The 26,099-nt window shown below is 33.0% G+C and overlaps 4 protein-coding genes across 4 annotated transcripts in view; 2 read left to right on the top strand and 2 right to left on the bottom strand.

Annotated features, from left to right (window-relative positions):
• Nucleotides 5,983–9,865, bottom strand: LOC105170933. Its single transcript, XM_011091872.2, has 4 exons — nt 9,762–9,865; nt 8,923–9,114; nt 8,171–8,368; nt 5,983–6,265 (listed from the first exon to the last, which is right to left on the bottom strand). Exons 1-4 carry the CDS (start codon nt 9,777–9,779, stop codon nt 6,206–6,208), a joined length of 468 nt encoding a protein of 155 aa, XP_011090174.1. The 5' UTR covers nt 9,780–9,865; the 3' UTR covers nt 5,983–6,205.
• Nucleotides 11,076–11,789, top strand: LOC105170932 (splicing factor 3B subunit 6-like protein). The gene has a single exon (XM_011091871.2). The coding sequence runs from the start codon at nt 11,135–11,137 to the stop codon at nt 11,516–11,518; it is 384 nt and encodes a 127-aa protein (XP_011090173.1). The 5' UTR covers nt 11,076–11,134; the 3' UTR covers nt 11,519–11,789.
• On the bottom strand, nt 12,588–15,517 carry LOC105171144 (calcium-dependent protein kinase 17). The gene is made up of 8 exons (XM_011092171.2): nt 14,962–15,517; nt 14,267–14,410; nt 14,029–14,181; nt 13,755–13,870; nt 13,461–13,628; nt 13,234–13,361; nt 13,015–13,114; nt 12,588–12,857 (listed from the first exon to the last, which is right to left on the bottom strand). Exons 1-8 carry the CDS (start codon nt 15,515–15,517, stop codon nt 12,756–12,758), a joined length of 1,467 nt encoding a protein of 488 aa, XP_011090473.1. The 3' UTR covers nt 12,588–12,755.
• Nucleotides 20,602–26,099, top strand: part of LOC105170930 (rho GTPase-activating protein 7-like) — a gene marked incomplete in the record, with an annotated part of 12,594 nt that continues 7,096 nt past the window's right edge. The window contains 12 exon segments of the mRNA XM_011091870.2: nt 20,602–20,910; nt 21,215–21,251; nt 22,921–22,997; nt 23,192–23,262; nt 23,342–23,420; nt 23,551–23,695; nt 23,829–23,948; nt 24,284–24,361; nt 24,779–24,834; nt 24,921–24,990; nt 25,123–25,210; nt 25,899–26,099. Coding sequence (XP_011090172.2) covers nt 20,857–20,910; nt 21,215–21,251; nt 22,921–22,997; nt 23,192–23,262; nt 23,342–23,420; nt 23,551–23,695; nt 23,829–23,948; nt 24,284–24,361; nt 24,779–24,834; nt 24,921–24,990; nt 25,123–25,210; nt 25,899–26,099 — 1,076 coding nt within the window.

Here is a 26,099-nt window from a genome sequence, read left to right as displayed (position 1 = left end):
TCCATCAATAATTTATCTCTATTATTACTTCAAATTATCTATACACCGTCCCTAGCTAACACACACACACACACATATATATTAACTTATTGGCTGACTTGAATTATTAACATACAATCCACGCGTTTTTACATAATTATTTTAATATATTGAACTTTTTCAACCATCTAAAGTTGGAAATTTATGAATACATTAGGCTAGGCGATAAAAATTGAGAAATTAATTGGAGGATTATTTAAAAAATATTAGACCATATTGCATATCTATATATTACATGAAGTATTAAGTCCTAAAATGTGAAATTTTAAAAGGGAAAATAACATTTTCCATTTTATAACTTGTACGGGTTTTTTAATTTTAATTTTGTAACTTCACGAAAATAACACTTTTAGTCCCATAATGTTTTTCTGTTTAACGTACAAATCTATCTGCTTAACACGTGGCTATTAAGTGGTTAGTTTGAAAACTAAGCGGCCACGTGATATTTTCTATTATTGCTTGAAAATTATAAAAAATTTCATTCAAATTACTATTTTACCCTTAGTAAAATTTTTCTTAAAAAAATATAAGAAAAAATCTTAGATTGAGTACATTAAATAATATTTTGAGAATATTAGTTCATAAAAATATTTTATAAAATTATAAAAAATATATAAAATTATAATTTATAATTCAAATGGTCATTTTGGAAAGTTTATCATAAAAGTTGAATGAAAACCTAACGAAATGAGCTTGTTGTTACATGAACGTCGAAATCAGAAGAATATTTTATAATTTTTTAAATTAAATAAAAAATATTTATAATTATATTAGATCTATAAAAGATAATTATAATTTACCATAAAAACATTATTAGTTTGTGGAGGTGGAGTGGAGTTTCTCCTAACTTTTCTCGAAGCTCAAGTTAGGAGAGGCGAGACTGTCACCAACCGCCGGTCCACGCGGACTTCTGGCTGGTCAGTCAACGGACTCTTTTACCACTACAAGTGGCCAATCATCTCATTTAGGATAAATTACATTAATAGTCCCTAGAATAAAATTTAATTACGCAAACGTCTTATATTTTTTATGAATTTATAAAAATATCCTCTTAAATGGATCACTCTAATTTCTTTGAGGGGTACTTGTAAGCCTCTTTGGTCTCGGGTATGGTAATAATATAAATTACAGGTGTATTCCCGAGGTAGTATTTATAATTTTATAAAGCACAGGGATGCATATATAATTTACTTATATAATCTAAGGTTATATTTGAATTGATGGGATTTGAATTTGAGAGAAGAATTTAGAGATAAAATTATCTCGTAAAATAAGTCATTGTTTTTAATTAAATCGACTATGCTAATGGATTCATAATTTCGTGTTCGATTAAAAAATTCAAATTATTAAAAATAAAAATAATTTAATATTAGTATTTTTAACACTTTTCCTCTCGGCATAAAAAAAATTCCATATATTATAAATTTTTATGGTTTAAAAATTATAATGAATCAATACTTTATACTAATCAATGTAAAAACTTAAGTATTGGTCGTAATTAATTAATATTTATCATAATTTTAATTATAATCGAAATACTTTTCAGAATTTTGAGCTATGGCTTAATTTTCAGTCTTGAAAGTAGAAACATCGCCTAATAGTCATTGTAAAGCTTTTTAACCACAATAATTAGACATAACAATAAATCATATTTCTCGTGATGAGTGCATATGGTATTTATTTATTTTTGTGAAAACTTACACAGTTACACGTAAAATTGACTTATTTAATAAATCAGTTGTAATAAAATTCAAACTCAAAATTCAAACTTATTATGCTCAATAATTATCTTATTTAAAAGTTAAAATTATTAAAGAAAATAATAAATAATAAATTAATATTTTTTTTTGACAAAATATAATAAATTAGTATTTGTAACAGATAATGTTTGGGGTTGATGTGTATATCTAGAATGGCCTCCCAAATTGGACACCTTGGAAAAGCATCAAATTTATGGTGGGCATGGCTTTTTCTAACGTGTCTAAGGGACAAAAACAAACCAAATTGCCCCCACCAATCACTGTCCCAATAAAGTAATTGGTGCCAAAAGTCATTAAATTTGGTAATTATGCAAATTTAATTTCTACCATCTTTCTCTCAATAATTTTAAGCATCCAAAAAATATTTGGGCCATTAATGTATTGATATAGGCACACGTCTTACATCGATCACAAACCACGAAGTTAGCTGGTTGATAAGTTCAAGGTTCTCTCTTCCTAACAGCACGCCTTTTTATGACAAAATCTCGCACAACAACCACCAAAGTCAAAGTGTAATAATGTTGACGTTTGTAGGGTGTAATTTTTCAAAATTAAAGGATGATTTGAGCAAATGATGTCGATATTTCTAGTAGACCTATGTTTAACTTTTTAAAAGATATGAATGTAAATAGACCATAAATCAGAAAGTGTAGATATAATTATTCCTTAAAATTAACCTCATGCGGTATCATATAAGAATCGGAGCACCTCTAATAAGTTTTCGAGTATCAATACCCATTATAAATATCATCCTTTTTTTAAAGACAAAAAGAGAGAGAAATTAAAATCGAACGAGGTTTAAAACAAACATGTTTTACATAATAAAAAGAATAAAAATCACTCTTGAAAAGAAAAATGTGATCACATATGTTTATTTTAGGTAAGGAAAAGTTCATGCATGTCACACATAGGCCAAAATTAACTATCAAATGTCCTCAATAATGTGTGGATTCAATGTATGTACAAACATTTCCTCTAAAGAAGTAGACATACTTGCACATAAATTTTTATATCATATAACAATTTCTCCATTGGGAAAAAATCTTATCTAATTCAATCAAATCCCATTGGATTCTTGCTCATGTGGGCATCATTTATTTTTCCCAACTTACCTTTTTCTTTAATTTATTTTTTTAGCCCACCTCCCCACATTAAGGAACAATAAAGTATAGAAAAATAATATTTTAATTTTTGTACATAAGTCATATATATAATATTTACTATATATTAAATAAAATATCAATTTAAATAAAGGGTTAGACTGAAAATGAATTTTATTTTAATTATATTAATATTTTAATCATGTGGGATATTTTTTTATTGTATTTTGAAAAGTATTTTTTTTTTTTTAATGATGGAAGATTGAAGAATATTCTCTATGGTTGCTTTCATACATGAATCACTTATAAGTATATAGCTTATCTTTGGTAGCACTGTCTCATAAAGCAACATCACATCAATTTTCATATTTCTATCATGCTATAATTTAATTCCAATGTTGTGTTGTTTTTGTCCATGGAGTGACCACTTTCACACTCCATATGTCTCTATTCATTATTATTATTATTTATTTTAATGTGTGTGGATGCAACAAATAACTAACTTTAGCATTATTGCAACTTTAAATCATATATATTTATATATATGATTTTCATTAAGGTTCCATGTCTTGAAATTTTGAGTTTGATTGACAAAATGAATAATTTTAACATACCCTTTAAAAATTTAAAAAAAAAAAGAATATTCCAATTTTCGACACGGTTAGCTAGAACTACATGGGAAATTTAATTTGGGAAGGAAATTGATGTATATTCTATACAAGTAAAAATTGTAATATAGTCGTTGTCCTGTTGTGCAAGGTATTGTATGTATTGAACTCGGATGAGTTTCACAATTTTCTTTCGAAAAGGTACTTCACCGTAACCCACTCAAACTATTGGTTTGTAATAAATGCGGGATGTGGAGAGGAGGTCTTGCACTTTATGGGCAATTCAAACCCAGTGTTTGCAACAAATATGAGAAGTCGATACAGAGGAAGTCTCGAAATTTATAAGTCATCCAAATTTCCGCTTGTGTAGTCGATGTAAAATGTGTGACAACCTCACCAGTCTTCCAGACGAAAGCGTTGCGATGGGTGCATGAGCTTGTTCCCACATACGATACCAAACAGCATAGCAAATTATCGTTTGTTACGACTTCATATAAGCCTTACTGTTTTGTCTTGAAAATGCATTTTGCTAAAAAAGACGAGGTCTCAGAACTTAATTATAAACCAATCAAACTCCACATTTGTAATCAATATGCAACGCACGTACATGATTGTATGTCTGGAGTATGTGATTATTTTAATTTAAAAAAAAAAAAAAGAGCCTTATAGTTGACAAGATAGGAGGAGGAATAAATAAGAAATCTGAAATGTAGATGTGATAAGGGACGGTGCATGTGCAGGTTCAATGAATTCACACTTAGCATAAGATCAAAGGAATGTACATTAGTTTTTTGAGGTTGGTCAAAATGATACTAGGTTTGTTCTAAGTTGTAACTCAACTCCACCCCATTTTTCATTATGCCCTATTCTCCAACCCTGCAAATATATCAAAATCACGTGAACGATGTATGCACCGTCCCATGTCCGTTTTCTAGATTGTATTGTCGAGTTTTTTTAATTTTGAATTAATTATATTTTTTTATACTCAATAATAGTGGTAGAGAGTGAAAGAGTCAAATAAGCACTTAAATGAAATACTACTTTTAAAAATAATAATTTTTTTGTTTTAGAATGTTCCGGAAAAATGAGAAATTTAAATTTGGTGCTCACAAAAGGTATATAATATCAAAATAAATAAACAAAAAAGTCACGTTTTATTTCGAGAAAATATGCTTAATTTGTTTATATTTAAAAATTATTATTAATTTCTTTTAAAAAAATATTGAAACTTTATTTTCGAAATTAAGGAAAATAATTTAAATTAATATTTCACTTTGAACTTTCTCTATGATAGTACATGAGGGGAAGTTGAGCCATGAGTACAAAGGCTGTACAAGTGAGAAGTACAGATTTCCAAGAAATGATGTACATTTGAGCAAAGTACCAAGTTGTCGTAGTGTAGTACAAGTACCAATCCCAAGATTGGGATTTCTATATATATTGCAAAAACTCATTTTACATATTGCCCACAAAACTTTGGTGTAAGAAATTCAACATTTGGTGAAGATGTCCAATAGGGGCGTCATGAGACCAGACGAACATCGTTTCTGAATAAGTTAATTATTGTAAGAATTTCGTGTGTTCTCAGGTCGCCCCTGTAGGATTTTTCTTCACTTGAGCGGGTGTTTGTAATAGTTTTTGAGAATAAGTCAGGAAAAATATTAAAGTTTAGTTGTAGCAGAAGTTGCGTATGTTTGAAAGTAAAAGTGAAGAGTGAAAAAAATGAAGTTGGTGTGTTTGAGGGGACAAAAAGAAAAAAAAAATCGTTAGTTTTTACAGTTTATCGATAAGCTGAAAAGGTTGGTGAGGTGGAGCTTTTAATTATTAGCTTAAATTAAAATTAAACTAAATAGTTCAAAAGTATATATTGTGAACAAAAAGTATTATTTCCACTTGTTTAGAAAAGAAAACATTGATAACTACTTAAGTTAAAGGAGAAATTACATTAACACCCCAAAATTATGTTAAAATACACAAACATCCTCTGTATTTTTGTAAAATTACAATTACATTGTCTGATATTATAATTGTACAGCTACACCCCCTATTTATAGCTAAATTTACACAAGTACCCCTTAAAAAATATTACATTAATAACCCTCAAGAAGTGCAGTTATAATTTTACAGAAAATAAGAATATTTGCATAATTTGATCCAATTTTAAAAATTATCAATATAATTTATTCAAAATTGAATTATTGCAAACACCCGTATTAATGTGTTTGTGAAGTGGGACAAAAAATCAAAGGTCTTAATTTTTTTGGGGGGATTTCAAGAAGTATAGGTTTATTGTTTGGAATGAATATTTTGTTTTTGAAAAATATAACATCAACTAAAGTAACACAAACTTTACAATAAATATTAAAAATTCAAAACCATCCGTTTATGAACAACCACTCAAAAAAACTCCTATCACATATTGAAAATGAGACATTGAAATTAAAATAGGGGAATTTGAAAATCAAACAAAACAACAACAATAATAGGGAAAAATGCATTAATACCGGCCCTGGAAATGTCCACTAGCCACTAAAATTCAATAAATAGGGAATTTATTTACTCCAAAAATCTTAGCATTTGACTTACTATACTTTCGAGTAGTCTACTAATACGACTTACTATGGACGATGTCGATATTGGGTCGAAAAATACACAAAAAATGCTTTTAATTGTGAAAAAATGCGACGACGTAATCGGATCAGTACGTAGCAAAACAACTAAACCATGTCTTCGTCTTCTTCTCCTTCTTCTTTTTCGGCTGCACGGCCAAATACCATAGAATCAGATGAGCGATGCAGCAAAAATATGTGTTAGAGATATTAAATATATATTTTTATTGAGTTATTTTTTTAATGAAAATGAATTGTTTAGTATGGTTTTGAACTGGGCTTTCATAGTCATTTTTCTGTGAAAAATTATTAATAAGATTAAGACAAAAAAATACAGTCTGTATTTGGAGGGGTGTGATACAGAATATTAAATAGTTAACTGATTTCCATTTAAAATAATTAAATTATCAAATGCACCTCTCTATTTTTTATGATTACAAGAATACCCTTTTTAAGTTTCCTCCACTAAAATGTCCAAATGAAAGTTATGATCAAATATTAGGGGTTTATTGAATGGTTATTCTTTCTTGGGTGCTCTGGTAATTGTATATATTTAAAAGGGTAATTTTGTAATGTTGAAATTTTTGTATGTATCCATAATTAAATTTTAGTGCCTAAAAAACTTTAGAAATGTGAATGTTATTTTAATTAATTCCTCTAAATAATAAATTGTGTGAAATTTTAAATCAACTCTCTCTCCCCTCCATCCACGTAGATTTTAACTCCTCCCCTCGTCTCTCCACTCCCTCCCTCTCATCACCATCGTTACCTCTTTTTTCGACGCTGTTCATCTTATTTTTTCTCTTCTTATCAATTACCCCTCTCATGAAAGAAGAAGTAACATTTAAAAATTTAAAATAATAATAATAATAGAGGACGAAAATGGAAAAAAAAAAGAAAATAGAAAAAAAATCCTTAAATTAGATTAAGTTTCTTTTCGTTTTTTGTCTCAAATGACTATACTTTCTTCCCCTTCTATTCAAGGGCTATATTTGAAATAACTTTCATAATTTATTTATTTTTTAGTACATAGGATTATTAAGTTCCATAGCATTCAAAATTGATTATTGAATTATAATAATATAATGCTAATAATTCATACTAGCGGTACGTGTGAAAAAATATTTAAAATTACAAATAATTAATTTTTTTACTAAATATTTCATTATAGATATTTATTTAATTTGAAATATAAAATAGAAAATAAAATAGTTTTAAAAGAGAAATTATATAAAAAAAATGGGAATGAAATAGAGAAGGAAAGAATAAAAATTACATAAATGAAAATAATTACTACTTACAAATAGTGAGAACGAAAGTTGAAAGGGTACCAAAGGTACCAAACTTCCTTCCCATCTTCAAATATTACAATAGTATATATAATTAAAAGGGTTAATTGCACCAGAACTTGCGAATTTTATTTTTCTCTAAGGAAATTTTAAAATTACAGTTACGCCTCTTTCAAAACTCTCAATTTACACCTAACCCTCTTTCGTTAGGTTTTGGACGAAGAATACAGAATTAGCAAAATAAATTATATAAATTTTTTATTTTATCATTTATTTAACATTCTGAAGTATATTTTTGTACTTATAAAAGTGATGTTAACATCATTACATTTTTTTCCCCTTAAAAGTACAAAATTATTATATAAAAATATTAAAAGAGGGGTAAAATAAAAAATTTATGTATTTTTTTTTAACTAAAATTAACATTTTTTGTCCAAATCCTAACGAAAGGGAATCATGTGTAAACATTAAATTTAGAGAGAATGTAAGTATAACTTTTATAAGAAAAAGTATAATTTCGTATTCTCAAATAGGGTGAGAGTGTAATTAACCCTAGTTAAAATCCAACACATATGAATATACATATACATATATTCACACACAACACGACCATGCTGTCGCATGTCATGATCCACGTGCTTCAAATTTGGACCAAGGGGATATGGATCATGACGAATGCCACACCATTTACATATGCATATGATGACAATGCAGGGATCATAATGTCATTTTGAAAATAAAAAAGGTTAGATTTTAGGATTTTACCATAGTTGAAAAAACGACACCCTCGTTGGGGTGTAGGGTGGGGAACTCGAATTCATTCCCAAGGCTATTGCGAGGGGGCAGTTCGCTCTTGTGCTTCTTCTTGTGAGCACGGGCGTGTGTGAACACTACCGAGTAATTGGTTTCGTTCTGAGCCTTTCCATCCCATCCACCAAATTGAGGTACAGACATTTGATTTTTCTGTGCATAGAGAATTAATAAGTGATAAGATTAAGAGAAAAATTATAGTTTATATGTGGAGGGAATGGGGTAAATCTACGCCATTGTGTTATGAAAAATTGGCAAATAGTTTCTTTATAAAAAATAAAATAACAATTTATCTTTCTGTATTTTTAAAAATATAGTAATTTACCCCTTATATTTTACAAATGAAGCATTGTAACTCCTTAGGCAGGGAGGTAAATTGCTTTATTTTTTAAAACATAGGGGATAAATTGCTATTTATTTTTTGTACGGGAATAATTTGCTCATTTTCAATATTAAATTATAAGAGTATAAAAAATTAAATTCCAGACATATATACATAAATACTGTATATGTACACACATACGAGTACACGTATTTATACACAAAACCATCATGGTCTCACATGTCATGATCCATATGCTGCGAATTTCAACCAATGAGATATAGGTCATGACAACGCCATCAGTATTTACATACACATATGATGATGATCATGAAATTGCAGAAAATAAAGTCCATCAAAATATATAGGGATGCGGTCTTCTTACCGTAGCCGAAAAAGCCTCAACGTCGTCACGATCTTGCGGGAGTAGCTCAAACTCATTCCCATGGCTATTGCGAGTGGGCAGCTCACTCTTGTGCTTCTTCTTGTTAGCGCGCGCCTGTGAGAATACCACCGAGTAATTGGTTTCACTCTTCCCATCCCACCCGCCGAACTCAGGCACAGACATCCCATTTTTCTAAACATGAAAACATCAATCAATATTATATGTATTTCAATTATGATGTGAAATTGAAATATGAACAATGCATTTCTTTCTTTTTTTTTTTTCCGTTCAAGTATACGTGCATTAGTCAGCATCCCCTTGGTCGAAAAGCACGCTGACTAATGCATTTTTCAGCATAACAAATAAACGACACGAAATGATAAAAACAATGCAGAGGTCGTAGCATTTCTCAAAAAAATATATGCATACATTAGTCGACATCCCCTTGGTCGATGATGTGAAATTGAAATATGAACAATGCATTTCTTTCTTTTTTTTTTTTCCGTTCAAGTATACGTGCATTAGTCAGCATCCCCTTGGTCGAAAAGCACGCTGACTAATGCATTTTTCAGCATAACAAATAAACGACACGAAATGATAAAAACAATGCAGAGGTCGTAGCATTTCTCAAAAAAATATATGCATACATTAGTCGACATCCCCTTGGTCGAGAAGCACGTCGACTAATGCATTTATCAGCATAAAATTTGCGTATACGCATATAAACGATAACAAGAATAAACAATAATCAAGAACGCTCATCTTTTTTTTTTCACATTTTTTTAGAAAAAAAGAAAAGGAAAATCTGCAGGGAGATTTGTTATTCATCCTGGACTTACCCCCCTCAAGTTTTCCATGGAAGGAGAAAAAACTAGTGAAGGATTAATCAGAGGGGGTGGGGTGGGGGGGTTCAACTGCAGGAGAAGTGCACAAATTTAGAACCCTCCAAACTCGTGGAATTTAAAGGGGAAATGGGTTGAGAAATGTGTGGTCTGATTTCAGACCATTCGATTTTCATGGAGGTGTCTAGGTGGGAATTGCAAGGCCAAAATACAAGCAATCAGTTACATTTTGTAATACATTGAAATGTTCAAAATTCTATTGAATATATCAATAATTTTGTAAGAAATTAATAACCATAGGAAATTGTAAACTTCCCTATAAATAGATAAAAGTAGTGCTGATGTGTCGGTTGAGTTGGTTGGGCTGCAGGTAGATCTGGATTTGCTTAGGTCCGCCACCAAGTTTCAACCGAATTAGATGTGGTATTTCGGCTTTTGGGGATTGCGCATCTTGGGCTAGTTAAGTACACTTTAATTGGGTTTGACCTCTTTAATTAATTGGATTTGATAATTTATCGGGCTTGAAAAAATTGATACCCTAAATTTAGATTTAAATGGTTAATACGCAGTCTATGGGTATTTTTGAAATACTTGTATAATTTATTTGATCTCGACACTATGATAAATTAAGAGGGGAAAAAGAAGGTGCCAATAGCTACTTCGTTTTCTTCTGATAATTTTTAATGTAATTATACATAAATTTATTGTGATTTGAAAAATTATATGTAATATTTATAAGGTTTGTTTACGTATAACAAATAAATTTATTTATTAGTCAAAATTAACTAAATTTGTTGATATTAATAAAAAAAATGAATGAAAATTCATTTAACCCGTGATTGACTTATTACTAACTTATTGCAGGTCAAATACAATATTTTTATGACCGAACTATCCTTATACATCTTCGCACGTTAATACTTGTGAAGATGTGTATGTTTACCTTTATAAATGTAGTTCGGTTAGAAAAGATTTATTAGACTTGCAATAAGTTAATCAATGGTAAATATCGATTTTCATTCAACTTTTTTTGTTAATATAAATAAATTTAGTGAATTTTGATTGACAGATAAATTTATTTGTTAAATTGAAGTAAATTTTAGAAATATTAAATATAATTTTTTAAACTATAAAAAAATTAGATCTATTTAGTCCGAACTTCTGGGGGAAGCAATGTAATTATCCCGAAATGAAACTCTCAAAAGAAAAATAATAATAAATAAAAATCAATAAGGAAACGGGTTTCCCCAGCTAGCACGTTTCTTATGTCGCTACTTTCAACCGCCATGTACCGGCAATATAATCAAATCCCCAAATAGCCGAACATAAACTTTTAAGTCCTAGACAAAACCTAGCAAAATTCCCCGGCAATGGCCGCAATCAGTCTCCGCAAAGGCAATACTCGCCTTCCGCCGGAGGTGAACCGCGTTCTCTACGTGCGCAATTTACCGTTCAATATAACGAGTGAGGAAATGTACGACATATTCGGGAAGTACGGCGCCATAAGGCAGATCCGCATCGGGACGAACAAGGATACTCGCGGCACCGCCTTCGTGGTGTACGAGGATATCTACGACGCCAAGACTGCCGTCGACCACCTGTCGGGGTTCAACGTGGCGAACCGGTATTTGATTGTTTTGTACTACCAGCAGGCGAAGATGAGCAAAAAATTTGATCAGAAGAAGAAGGAAGACGAGATACAGAAGCTTCAGGAGAAGTACGGGATCGGTACTCCTGCTTCCAGAGATAAGTAGTGAACTTTGAGTCTGTAAAACTACAAGATTATTGAAAATAATTGCTGTTGCTCTTGAAAAAGAAGTTCTATTTGAATAGATGTTGTGGTGGTGTAAAGATGTGAATTGTTGGATTGATGGTAATTTGAGGAACTAATGCGAGCTGGGTTTTTGCTCTTCCTATTTTTTCTTCTTCTAGTTAAGATTTATTTAATGTAACTATGAATTGCCTTATTTTTAAACAGAATTCTGAGTCGCAGAGAATGTCTCGTGTTGAATGATTGTTAGCTCAGTTTGAATCTAATTGCTGTAATATGCTTAGATGTTCCATGTGTTCGCTCCATTTATGTATATTGTCTTCATAATTATATGATATTATTAAACCGAAGACAATGAGCCTCAATTCAGACTTTGCTGTTTTTAACTCTCAAATAACTGCGATTTGGCAGCTGATCAGCCAAATTTCAGCTTCTAGGCTCATTATGTTTTTCAGTTTGGCTGTAGAACAATCCTGGCTTCTTGCGACTACTCATGTAAAAAGAATTCCTTTAGGTATATAGGGCTGCAGAAGTTGTGTGCTTTTTCCTCTTACTGGGTCAAGATTCGAGCTTAAAGTTGCCCAAAAACTATCTTGATATGCAGGCAACCCTAGTTGAAGAGCACTTTATACACATTATGGCCAACATGGTTTAACCCAAAAAACGTAACATAAATGTATATAATTATATATATATAGCTGACACGTATTGGTGTGAAGCTGAAAAGTAGACAATAAGGAAAATTGCATATAATTTGCCCGACGAACAACGCATAATGTTGATAAGACATTGTCAAAAACAGAAAAGAAAATATTGCTACTTCTGCCATATGGGGTTCGGTACAAAACATCAAATGCAGCTGTATCTATCTCTAAATTATTTTTGGAAGTTAAAGACTGTTGACTTCATTGATTACAAATGGGAACTAATATGACCAATCTAATAACCCTTCAAATCACATGCTCATTAGAAGCAACTAGAAGAAGCCCCAGACATTTTCTCTTCAAATTTTAGCACTTGAGAAACATTAGTTAAAATGCAAGATCGTTTTCTTTTTTTTTTTATAGATAAAGCTACAGGATTTATGCTTAAAGCCTATCACATTAATATCTCTGGGATCTGCAGAACATTTGGCGTTGCCTCAATGAAGAAATTGAGGTCCTATATAGTACATAAAGAACAAAGTTCATCTTCTCCTTATGTTGGCCTTTTGGAAACTATTAAACGAAGACACCACTTCTTCTTTTCTTGGTGTTTGCTACTATTTCGGGGTTTCCTTTCTTCATCATTGCTGCAAATTCGTCGTAGTTGATCCGGCCATCCTGCACATATTTCAAGAATTTACTTGCTAAGTAAACATGTGTAACAGTATATTTTGTTGAAGATACATAAATGAGGGATGTTAAGGTTGTGAATTCTATATAAGAATGATGAAAGCTTATGGAAATGGATATTTGTGTGTTGGATATCTTTGCTTACGTTATCAGTATCAACTTCACTGACAATCTCCTTTATGTCCTTCCCGTCGCCCATGCCAAATTCTCTTAGAGCCTGCTCTAGTTCTTCTATAGTTATGTATCTGATTAGAAGAAAAAATGCAAGTATTAAGGGCTTCATTGAATCACAAGGAACAGAAATTTTCTGATAACAGTCATAATGTTACAATAATGTGATAACTGTCATCCTAAGTATAATTACCCGCTATTGTCTTTGTCGAAATACTGGAAAGCTGTGTAAAGATGCTCTTCTCTGTCCATTCTGTTCATATGCATTGTTGCCGTGATGAACTCTTCATAGTCGATAGTGCCATTTCCATCAGCATCAGCCTGATTTTCATGAACACAAGTATGGTAGTGATTAACATGTAGATATACAAGATTATATCTTGTGTGATGCTCTTATAATGTGTTGATCTGGGAACTTACAGCTTCCATCAACTGTTTCACTTCATATTCAGATAGCTTCGTTCCTTGCTTGGCCAATCCTTGCCTTAGCTCCTCAAGCGTAATTGTACCATTACCATCGGAGTCCATGCTTTTGAACATTTCTTTCAGTCCTATGATTTCCTCTTCTGACAGGCAGCCAGCAATAACCTTGTGTTTTAAAGAATTTAACAATTAGCCACATAGTTGCATGTGAAATGGCTGGCTGTTAATCATGTTATACATGATTAAATCAAGTTGCAGAAAGAAGTCCAAACTGATGAATAAAATACCTACCCTTAGTGCAACTTTCTTAAACTTATTCATAGCTCTGAACTGCTTGAGCCTGTTCAGCACAGCATTATCAAGGGGCACATCAGGTGCCTCTCCGTCCTCCTTGATCCACGGATGATCTAGCAACGAGAAACATGATACTCTTAACAACAATGTTGTTGTAGACGATCACGAAGCCAATGATGTTATGAAACACCATAGTAGCTCCAGAAGTATATACATGACCTGGCAACCTAAAACTTATGAGTTTTTGAACGATCAAATAGAATATACATACTTAGCACTTGGAATGCACTCAGCCTCTGCTTGGGGTCTGAATTCAGCATCTTCCTGACAAGGTCCTTCGCTCCAGGCGAGATGGAGGGCCACGGGTCACTTGTGAAATCAAGATGTCCACGCAAAATAGCATTGAATATGCCAGTCTCCGACTCTGCAACATGAATATGCCCACGTCATTTCCATCATAAATGAGAAATCATAAGGAAAAACCAAGAATTGCAAGAAATGTATTGCACCTGCCCAGAAAGGTGGAACACCAGAAAGAAGAATGTAGAGCATGACACCGATACTCCAAATGTCTACCTCAGGTCCGTACTTTCTCTTCAAGACTTCAGGAGCAATATAATATGCACTCCCCACAATGTCTTTAAAAATTTCTCCTGCCAGAATATTCGCAACGTATATATATATGTATGTATAAATGGGTGGCTAATGGATAGGAAGAATATAAAATGGAAGGATTTTAAGACATTCACCCCCAACTGATCACATGTCTTTATTACAAATCAATATTGCACTTCGTATTGCATTTCATGTAAACATGCAATATATATGATCTTTTCTTATGTATTTAGGTGGTATCCATAGGTTCAATTACTAAAATCAATTATACCACAAGTGTAATATACTTTTTATAATTAATGTATATAAAAAATGACTAATCACATGGCAGGTAAGATATACTTGTTATGCTAATAGTTTGATTGTGTAAGAAATAAGAGATCCATTTGGCAATAGATGTTCAGGTGTTCTTTATCAAATACACATACAAACTATTATATATTTGAATCTGAGGGAGGAAAATGGGAATCATCTTCATTAAATGACCAAACTGTAATTAATTTTTTGCAAAAAGTTGGCACCGACGTCCCCACCACTGATATCTCATAGAATCCATGCAGACATGGGAGAGAGAAATTAGGAAACGTACCATCTTTATAGAAGACGGAAAGCCCGAAATCGGTGGCCTTAAGCGGCGCACTCTCCTCCTTATTCAACAGCAAGAAATTCTCGGGCTTAAGATCCCTGTGAATGACCCCCATGGAGTGACACGTATGCACAATCTGCACGATCGTCCTCAGCAGCGATGCGGCGGCGCGTTCCGTGTAATGCCCCTTGGCAATGATCCGATCGAAAAGCTCCCCGCCGGCGCACAGCTCCATCACCAGATGCACCGAGTGCTTGTCCTCAAACGCCCCCTTCAGCTCCACTATGTTAGGCTGCCCCGTCAAGTGGTGCATGATCTGTACCTCCCTCCGCACGTCTTCTATGTCTTCTTTGTTCGCCAGCTTCCTCTTCGCGATCGTCTTGCACGCAAACTGTTCCCCGGTTTGCTTGTGCGTGCAGAGATACGTCACGCCGAACTGCCCTCGCCCCAGCTCCTTCCCGATGGTGTACGTTGCCTTTACGGAGTCACCTGAGGCGCCGGTGGCGGCGGCATCTGGTGGGGTGTCCTCAGGGTTTTCCGTGGAGCAGCAGCCACCCATGGTATTCGATGAATTGCTTGAGAAAAACAGAGTATATAGCAGTGTTAGCGCACGCGGGCGACAGAGAGAGGCGGGTGGAAGCGTTGGCGCGGCCACCCGGGGGAAGAGCTTAGGAAGAAACTCTTTTGTGTTTCTTGAGATTGGTGTTAATTAGAGGGAAAGAAAACCATGCATGGGGGCAGAGAGAGAGAGAGAGGGAGATGTTGGAGGAGAGAGAGAGGAATGATTGCAGGGGAGAGATTTGAGGAGAGGGGGAAGAGAGAGAGAAAGATCGATGTTCCTAAATTTACTATGAATTTGGGTGGAAGAAGGAAGAAGATATGGCGGTGTGCGTCTCTCTTCCGGACAACAAAGACAAGGTTGGGAGAGAAGTCCGGCAACAAACTACAGTTTTGGGATTGGCTGGTTGATTTTTTGCATGCCCGAACGTACGTACATCAACAACAAACGTACCTCATCAAAATCTTTACCCCCCTTTTTTTTATATAATTATATTTAGGGATAATTACGCTCTCTCCTTCTTAAATTTGGTGTAATTATACGTAAACCCATTGTGCTTTGAAAAATTATATTTAGCACTCCTGAAATTTACTTTCGTCTAACAAATAATTCCCATTTTAATCAAAATTCACTGAATTTATTGATATTAACAAAAATAATGGGAAAAAAAATCTATATTTACATTTGATTGACTTATTACTGTTTTATTGCAGGTCAAATAAATATCTTAATGACTAAATTATCCCCATACGTCTTCACGCATTAATGCATATAAGGAAGTGTATCTTCAACATTATAAGGGTATAAGGGTAGTTTAGTAGAAAAAAAATATTTGACCTGCAATAAGTCAGTAATAAATCAATTGAGATAAATATTAATTTTTATTTATTTTTTTATTAATGTCAGCAAATTAGGTGAATTTTGACTAATAAATGAACTTATTTGTTAGATGGGGGCAAATTTTAGGGGTATTAGATATAATTTTTCAAATCATCGGAGTTTATGTGTAATTACACTAAACTTTAGAGGATGATAATGTAATTATACACCACATCGCAATCTATGGTATGCCTACACAAATTGTTCCCATTTTTTGGAGAATTTTACATACACCTATAACAAAAATTAACATTATTTACATAAATAAAGTTTATTTTTTGAAAATCACGTATACACCTTCTAAAAATGTCAATATTATTATACAAATTACCCTTACTTTTTACTGTGATTGATGGTTTATGTAATTTTTAAAAATCATAAATGATTTGTATAAATAAACTATAGTTAGCAAATGTAATATAATTACTTGTTTCTTTTTTGATTTTACTTATAATCGTCTTTTCTCTACCTAATTAATTTTATTTTTAATATATATATATATATATATATAATATCCTAAAAGAAGATAAATTACATGAGTGATCCCCTTTAGTTTGTATTTCTTTCAATTAATAAATTATATGCAAATATTGGAGCGCACTATATAGTAATATTTTATATTAATTTACATTAATGATGTGCAACATACATAAAAAAATTTGGCTTGTTGACTTAGAGACTGTTTGGTTAAGCTCATTTAAAGTATTTTATAATAACGACGTTTTTGTCAGTTTTATTCCAAAATCCTAAAGCAAAGGTATAAGTCTCACTAATCAGCTCAACAGGCCCACCTTTGCAGATCAAAGCTAAAGGTGTCAAATACATATTTTCCACACTTAAACTAACATGATAGAGCCGAAAATTAGATCGTATTCAGCAAGATCGCTCGAAGAACAGCAAGAATGATACACCATATAGATTCTTCATGTCACAAGGCACATCACCTTAAAAAGGTTTCCAACTAACCCCCCTACATCAGTGAAATTGGCGAATCAAGTAGTTAACTATCACCTCCCATGTTTTCAAATTGATTGGGCAGTGACAAATCAAATAAACATAACTTTGTCAGAATAAGTCCAAATCCCATTTTGATTCTTTTGTTAGTTATTTAACATTCACACTCTTTTTCTGTCAACAAACATAAAAAATTTGCACTCCTTGCTCATTTTGTGCTTCCACAAGCTTATTCTAACTCCCATTTTCATATTAAGACAGTCTATCCTAATTCTCTTCTAGTGATCAAAATTATTAACTTAAACATCGTATTGCTAATCTCTATTTTACAGGTTAGTTTTAAGATAAACTTATGATTTTTACGAAGACTTTTTGACCATTATAGTGTTATTGGACTCCAGTATATATCATATAACTTCATACATCTTATAAAACTCCTAGTAATATCAGTTTTATAAGTAATATGATCAAAATTAAAAAAAATATTAAAATTTAAAATTAGTGACAATTTTCTAAATAATTATATATATATATATAACATCTTATTATTTGATTTATAACCTTTTAAAAAAATAAAGAAAATATGCTCCTTTTGCACGTCTTATAAAATATTTTGAAAAGCTTATAAATTCACCCAATATCCTCTTATGATGAAAATAAGAAAAAAAAAATGGCTCTAAACCATACTAAGTGCAATTCTATTGAATATTTAAATAATTATTTTATAAAATAAATCCACCAAAAAAGAAAGAAATAAATAAATAAAAAAACGAGAACAACAAAAACTAACCCCCCCGATATTGATAGGGCCTTCTATTTGATCCAAAGAAGTCCATTAGAGACGTGTGGTGTCATCACTAGTCCCATGGGCCCAATTTTCACTTGCAATTTGGGCTAATCGGACATAATAGTAAGATTAAGTTGGCCCAAAACTTAAAACATATCAATTATTTTCTGAATTTTATGTTATTGTCAAAACTCACAAAATTAAAATAAAATCTTGCAATAACAGGCCTATTATCTTTTTGGGTCTTAATATTTAGAAAATACCCGTTTAATACCCTATATTTGACAGTTCTTTTAAAATTTATGTAAAATACATTATTTTTTAAAGGGTAAAATTATTATTTACCTAAATAGAAGGAAAAATAATATGTTTTGTCTTGTACAGTAGAAGGTATTGCAGTTTTGATTCCATAGTTTATAAATTTAACACATTTGGTCGAATAAGATAAAAAGTCGTACCATTTTTTTCTTTCATTAGATATAAATTTTTAGTACATTTGGTCCAATAGGATAAAAAATTATATCATTTTTTTTTTTGCTCAAATACTATAACTTTTTAGTCTATGGGACCAAATATGCTAGATTGTAAAATTGTGGGACCAAAACTATAACACCATCTATTATATGAGACTAAAAGTGCAAGTTTTCTCAAATAGGATTATTAAGAGAGAGTGACCTAGTGGATAGTAAAAGAAACAAAAGGGAGGAAATAATATTTTTTGTCTAATAAATTAAGCTAGTTTCACTTCTGATTCATTATAGGATTAACATTTTTAGTCTCGTAACTTGAAAGCAATTAGTACTTTTGGTTCTCATCCACTTTTTTCATATACAATTTAATGGTGTAGCCCACGTGCCTAACACGTGGTTGTTAAGTGTTTTTTACAAGAGGGAAAGTTGACCTTTCTATCCACAGTAGAATATAAATACTCCACTTGGTCTACTTAATTCACTTGTTGAAAATACTCTTTTTTTGTATTGCTTCTATTTACAAAAATATGAGAAGGGTATGATTTGATTTTTGTGATAAAAAAAGAAAATTACCCTAATTTTTTTAAGATTTTTTTTCCCCTGCTTCAAATATACCTAGTTATATTCCCCCCCCCCCCTTCCTCCAATCTCCCCCCAGCCATAAATACTTAACACTCACGTGCTGGGCACATAACCTAAATCGTTAAATTATAGATAAAACATTAAATGTGGATAAAAATACTAATTTTTAAAAATTGTGAGATTAAAAGCAAAATAAACCTAATTTATGAAATTAAAAATACTATTTTTCCAATAAAAAGAAAATCAGAGCGAGGTGGGGTGGGGTGGGACTTAAATATATGACAAGGCATAGAAAAAGGAAAAAAATAATAGGTTGGAATTCTGAAAAATGAGCTGGCAATGTCACATTGCATAGTTGGACCACTCACACTTCACTTCTTTAATGAGTGAGTAATAATTCCCAAAGTTCCTAACCTCAACCATCTTCACGTACAACTCTTATTGCACAATAAACAACATTTAGGTAGTGGAGCCATGCTTTAATAGCTTGTACATTCCTTTTGACTGTGGTCTAATTTGGCACTATCCTATTCTATTCCATCCCCTTCAAATCAAACAATTCCCTCTTTTTGTTTTGGCTCTACACAATCCCTAATCAAATTTTACCTACCTTTTCAAATTCCATCACATTTTTCTGCTGCATATTTATACTAATATTTATATTAATTTTAACCACATCAACACCCCATTTCACCCAAAAAATAGTCAAATGACTAGTATCAATATTATTAGTATTAAATAAAAAAATAAATATGATAGATTATGATCACAATTGTTTCTATATTAATTTTCAAAATTGATAAAAAATAAAGATAAGAGTCAAAATCACTTTTACCAGAAATATTAATTATTATATTATTAAAAATAATCAATATAATTCAATGATTTTTAATATTAGAGCCTCCGAGAGGGAATATATATGTATATTTAAATTTTTCCTAAAAATGTAGTTAATTAATAAAAGTAGAATCAAATTTGAACATAAGTATTTTCTTGTAATATGTAATATGTAACAATTTATAAACTTAAGACTCACAAAAAAATAAATGCAAGAAATCATTACTTTAGACTTTAGAACACTACACATTTTTGTAATCTTTGAGAATTCATAAATTCACAACTAATTTAGAAACACTGATATAACTTTTTTCTATATATTACTATAAATGACCCAATACTTTTCAAAATAGTAATAAGAACCCCTGGAGATTACTCGAAGAGCTAAGTTGACTCCAAGGTAAAAAAGGAAAAGAAATGACAGCGGTAGATTTCAGACAGTGAATTCTGTAGCGTCAGTCACGGCCAAGAAGTAGGTAAAAAGCAACCAATAGAGTAATACTAAGAACGAAATTACTGTACTGTAGTATTATTACTTCTCCACCACGACTATGTAGTCTGAATTACAACACATAAACACACACAAACAAGAAAGAGAAAGGTTTGTGAAAAAGGCAGCTCTGGTTGGTTGCTGCTGTTGCTCCATCTATCCATTTTTTTGTTTGAAAAGTTTGAAAAGAGAAAAGAGAAAAATTCCCGTTCTGGGTTGTTCATCCATCTCCATTCTGTAGATCTTTGCCGATTCTTTTGTCTGAGTTGGATCCGGGTCGACCCGGCGTTGATCCCAGTTGAGATGTGAACTCTGCTCTGAAGAGGGGAAAAAAGGGGAAATGTCGGCTTCTCTTGCCGCATTTGAACGCCCTCGTATTGGGAACTCTAATACGGTAATGGTTTAACGTCTGTTTCTGCTTTTTTCTCTTTTGGGAATTTGTTTTTTTTTAAATTTTGGCGTGTGAGTGGGAAGAGTGATGCAATTGGTGGGCGTTTTTCTTTCAAATTTAGTCAAGTAAGTGTCAATGTTGGGTTGGAAATTTCTCACTGAGTTCAAAACTTTCCCGTTTTTCTTCTATTTAGACTGAACCAGGGATTGTTGTAGTTTGTTGTCATTGGTGAATTCTTGGTTTCTTCATCTTTCCACGTTATGGGTTGTTGCTGTTTTAACGATTTCCGGTTCTGAATGATTTGTAGATATTCAAGAGCGGGCATCTACTCATATCTTCAAAAGGTTAGTGCTTTCAGACTTGTGAAGAAGATAGTCTTAAAATTTGAACAATTTGCTAATGTTACCTATCATGTACTGTATATTGTGTCACACTTGCTTGTGATGACTTATTATTGAGTGAGAAATTGCTCTGGTTTAAGTAGCATAGACATTTTAGTACAGTGATATAATCTTTATATTGCAATTCGCTACATCATACGCAATTGTGCCTCATTAGGGCTTGATTGTATTGTGGTTTAATGACTGTACGTATGTGAAATCTTTTGATTTAATTTATGTGTTAGTTATTGTGGTATATTATATTGACTAATTCAGCATTGCATCTACTATGCATGCGGAAATAACAAGTAGGTCTCAGATCAGATCCAAATATACTCTTCTTCGAGTTTGTGTTGATTTTTCACGAATCAACTTCTGAGGCTGTTGTTTCAAGCTAACTAATGAACTCAGTCTGACTTTATGAGGTTGTTTATGGATTCTTCATTCAATGCTGCACCACCTCTGTTATTACCGCACTATAGCTTAGACTCTTGTATGCTCTTGCAAGGAACTTGATGATGGTCTCATGGAGTTTGAGGGAACCTAAACTTATCTGCTTTTCATTTCCTTTTCTGTTCTCAGTTTATCTAGGACATTCTGTTCTCAGTTTATTAAGGACTTAGAAGGAAGAGTGAGAAAATGATGTTAGTTATTATCTATCGTTATAATTCTTTTGATTGCATACTTCAGTTGAGGTGATTTTATTCCTTTCAGTGATTGATGTCCTTTCTGCCCAATTTGTGGAAGGTAAGAAAGTACGTGTCAGATGGTATGATGTCCCTCCACTACTGCTTCATCCCTCTCAAGTCATGTTTCCCTAGAAAACTGAAAATAGGGTCCACCAAATGGGGCAAGGGGAGTTTTTGTATACTTTTATTCTTCCCAAAATCTGCTTATTGCTGGCATTCACTAGTAAGGGTGAAAGTCCCTGTTGTGGTAATTTCTTACTAGAAAGTATTGGATACAGTACAGCATTTTTTGTTTCAGAAAAAGAAGACTATTCTCATTCTTTTTCTTTCCTCGAACAAGAAATCGGGGTTTAGTAATGCCGCTTACAAGTTTGAATCTGAAGCTGTTCATGTTTGTCTTGTGCTTGTGGCCAACTGTAGGATCTTGAAGAGGCTAACTATTATCTCATGGCACGGATAGAAAACTGCTCCTTAAACTGAAATTGCATTAAGCAAGCATTTTATGGTGCTGGTGAGGGTTTTGACATTTACATAATGGCTAGTAGGCTGATCGTGGTTGAAATATTGGGTGTTAGTAGTAGCTGCAGAAAATATAGGTTTTGAGCAGCCAGAGCAACTTCTTGCCATTTTCTGGTGTCAGATACTCTTTACCCTTCCCAAGAAGAGATGGGATAATTTCGAATGTCTACTTCTTGCATGTCGGTAGATCTAAAATAGTGGTCTGTTTTAACAATAGCTGTTCTATCCATTCTGTGTCAAATGAAGCGCAAAAAATCAAAAGATACACTTGACAAGAAGCATCACTCTGTTAATGCTCAGATGAAGAAGTGAGTTTATTCTGTGTGCATATGAGATGTGGTACACTCAATAAATGATGTCACCAATGTTAAATTAGGACATTCTTGTTTGTGTCAGGTATCCATTAACCACTAAACTTCTTGCAGGGTTAGGGTGGAAGTCTTGGAAGAAAAGATGGTTTATCCTTACACGTACTTCTTTGGTTTTCTTCAAGAATGACCCTGTTAGTTCCATTCGCAGCCTTTGTTTCTCCATTCTCTGATGTGCTGTGCAGTAAAGTTAATTCAGCGAGATGCTTACTTGTTATATCACTGAGATATGCAGCTCTTTTTGAGCAGTTTCATATTACCTTATTCGCTCAGTCTCCAATTTCATATTATCTTCACCTGTAATCTCAAGAAACTTCTGTCTGTGTAGAGTGCACTTCCGCAGCGTGGCGGTGAAGTAAATTTGACTTTGGGCGGCATTGATTTAAATAATTCAGGGAGGTATAAATGAATCATTTCTATGTCTCTTCAGCTACTTCTGTGTTTCTCCTGCATTGTTATGATGTCTCCCTATGTTCAGTGTTGTTGTTAGAGAAGATAAGAAGCTACTAACTGTTCTGTTTCCCGATGGACGCGATGGACGAGCATTTACTCTTAAGGTGCCTGAAAGATCAGATGTTCATTCCTATATTTTCCTGTGTCACTTTGTACGACACCTTCTCTTTGTGGTTGTCCTGTACTTTGCTTATAGGAATAAGTTGGTCTTCCTTTTCTGTTTCTAAACTTCAGGCGGAAACATCTGAGGACTTGTATGAGTGGAAGACAGCCCTTGAACATGCTCTTGCACAAGCGCCAAATGCTGCTCTTGTGATGGGCCACAATGGGATATTTAGAAGCGACACTAATGATACTATTGAGGGGTCTTTCCATCAATGTTTGTATCCACTGATACTTTCTTCAATGTTCTTCTATAAATACTGTTTTGGAACTTTCTATATCAACCATAATTCTTCTGATTAGCTGATCTTTTACATGCACAAATCCTGATGGAATACCTTTTGATTCAGGGAGGGATAAGCGTCCAGTGAAGTCTTTGGTTGTTGGACGCCCAATTTTGCTTGCCCTAGAAGATATAGATGGAGGCCCATCCTTCCTAGAGAAGGCACTTCGGTTTCTTGAGAAGTATGGTAAGTTTTTTCGTTTTGCAATTTGGAATTGCCAGCAATGCACCCATCTGAAATAATATTGGATGGGATTGTGAAGCTATCTTGAATTGAATATCAAATTTATTTGAGGCCCTCTATGTCTCTCATATCATATATACCTGTTATTTATTCTGCTCCTTCTAATCAACCTAAAAAAATATTAGATTCCCTACATCCTACAATTATGACTTTGGTTTTGAGAACAAATGAATAACCTAATCTATATTAGTCCGCTGCATTTGCGTCCATATTGTGACCCAGCTATTTCCTTTCCTCTCTTCACTGTATATTCTGAGTATAATTATTATGTATAACAGGAATTAAAGTAGAAGGGATTCTGCGGCAATCTGCAGATGTTGAGGAAGTGGAGCGAAGAGTTCAAGAATATGAACAAGGTTTGTTTGCTCTAGTCCAGGTGCTTGAGGACATTATTTTTTCCCTTGCTGCTATGACTGCATTCTCTTGTACTTTGGCTGATTGTGATTCAGGTGTAGGTTAATTATTTGTACTCCATTATTCTGTTTTGATATGTAAAGTTTATGGTAAATCAATTTGTAGAATTCTTGATTGTTCATAGATAAACGAAAACATGCTTGCTGATTTATTTTGATTGCCTTTCTCATTGTTATCTTACTCGGTGAGAAAGATGAAGAGCAGAAGACTTTGGCATTTTATGTGTGCTATATCAAAGAACGACTCGGCTGTTGTTTCCTTTACATACTCTCCTATTCTGCATTTGTACTGTCATGCCAAATTGAATATCAAATTATACACTACAAAGTATGAACATTTTAAAAGTTACTTGATTGTAGGCAAGACTGAATTCAATCCTGATGAGGACGCTCATGTTATTGGCGACTGTGTTAAGGTTCGATTACCATCTTGGTACTGTGTTCTTCTGTTCTGTTCTGGTTTAATTTAAACTGATAATTACGGGAGTTACCTCTCCTTCAGCATGTTCTTCGGGAGCTACCTTCATCGCCTGTTCCTGCATCCTGTTGCACGGCATTGTTGGAAGCCTACAGTAAGTTTCTGTTACATAATTTGCTCCAGATGTTTGTGCCAGATTATCAAGCCCTTGTGTTTATCTTGTTATGATTGGCTGTGGTTTACTGGTGTTCTGATAACTTGGTTTCTTTGTTGCTATCTTGAGAAGAAATTGACCGTAAGGAAGCTCGTCTGAATGCAATGCGCTCTGCCATACAGGAAGCATTTCCTGAACCCAACAGACGCCTGTTACAGCGGTATGAGAAGCTGTTGTGCTTACATGCATCGCTCATCATCGAATATATATATCTAATAGCTATGTGGCACATTTCTCTCTTCTCTTGGAACATTAGGTATTTGATGTGTTAACCATTTTCTTTGGTTGATTGCCAATGATATTCACTTTATATAATCATATTAGAGGAGATTCTATACTTTAGGTTGCAGTCACACACATGAATTTGAGGTTGTGTTGTTTCAAGCGATTGAAGCCGTTGTCTAATGCTTTCTTAAAATATTCCAGTTCTACAATATTGTGAACATAAAAAGCTACATTACTGGTTAGGTGTTAATATGATAAAATGTAGTGGCATCCAAGTGGTAAATGCAGTGGATGGTGAAAATAAAAGGAGAGACTGGAGTGAGGTGATAACATTACCTGAGAACTCTTCATTGCAAGTCCAACCAAACTATATTGATTAGAGTCTCACATAATCCCTGATCAGAAAGCAACAGTTAGATCAGAGATAAATCCCTAGACAATTATGGAAGGTTGATAAGATAGTTGCATCTTTGGCTCTTATGTTCACTAACAAGGTCAATATGCAAACAATGGAGCATAGAAGGAATCTTCTGCAATGAGACATGAGCTTCATTATGGATTTTATCTTTCATAACATGTGTCATCTGTTGCAATCTCATTTCTTCCCTGTTCCTTGTTTGTAGAATTCTTAAGATGATGCACACAATTTCCTCTCATGCTTCTGAGAATCGGATGACTCCATCAGCAGTTGCTGCTTGTATGGCTCCATTACTTCTCCGCCCACTTTTAGCTGGTGAATGTGAATTAGAGGATGACTTTGATATCAATGGAGATAATTGTGCCCAGCTTCTTGCTGCTGCAAATGCTGCTAACAATGCTCAAGC

This window comes from Sesamum indicum, linkage group LG9 (genome assembly GCF_000512975.1).
Source record: "Sesamum indicum cultivar Zhongzhi No. 13 linkage group LG9, S_indicum_v1.0, whole genome shotgun sequence".
NCBI classification, from domain to species: Eukaryota; Viridiplantae; Streptophyta; class Magnoliopsida; order Lamiales; family Pedaliaceae; genus Sesamum; species Sesamum indicum.
Note: the sequence above shows the minus strand (reverse complement) of the source record. Positions and strands in the feature narration are given on the sequence as shown.

Coding starts and splice junctions, on each gene's coding strand:
- LOC105171144 (XM_011092171.2), bottom strand. CDS start 15,517: ATGGGTGGCTGCTGCTCCACGGAAAACCCTGAGGACACCCCACCAGAT. Junction 14,411..14,961: donor TTCCGTCTTCTATAAAGATG/GTACGTTTCCTA, acceptor ATATTCTGGCAG/GAGAAATTTTTAAAGACATT. Junction 12,858..13,014: donor GTGAAGTTGATACTGATAAC/GTAAGCAAAGAT, acceptor AAATATGTGCAG/GATGGCCGGATCAACTACGA.
- LOC105170933 (XM_011091872.2), bottom strand. Junction 8,369..8,922: donor TTGAGGCTTTTTCGGCTACG/GTAAGAAGACCG, acceptor CTCTATGCACAG/AAAAATCAAATGTCTGTACC. Junction 6,266..8,170: donor GTGTCGTTTTTTCAACTATG/GTAAAATCCTAA, acceptor TTGGCCGTGCAG/CCGAAAAAGAAGAAGGAGAA.
- LOC105170932 (XM_011091871.2), top strand. CDS start 11,135: ATGGCCGCAATCAGTCTCCGCAAAGGCAATACTCGCCTTCCGCCGGAG.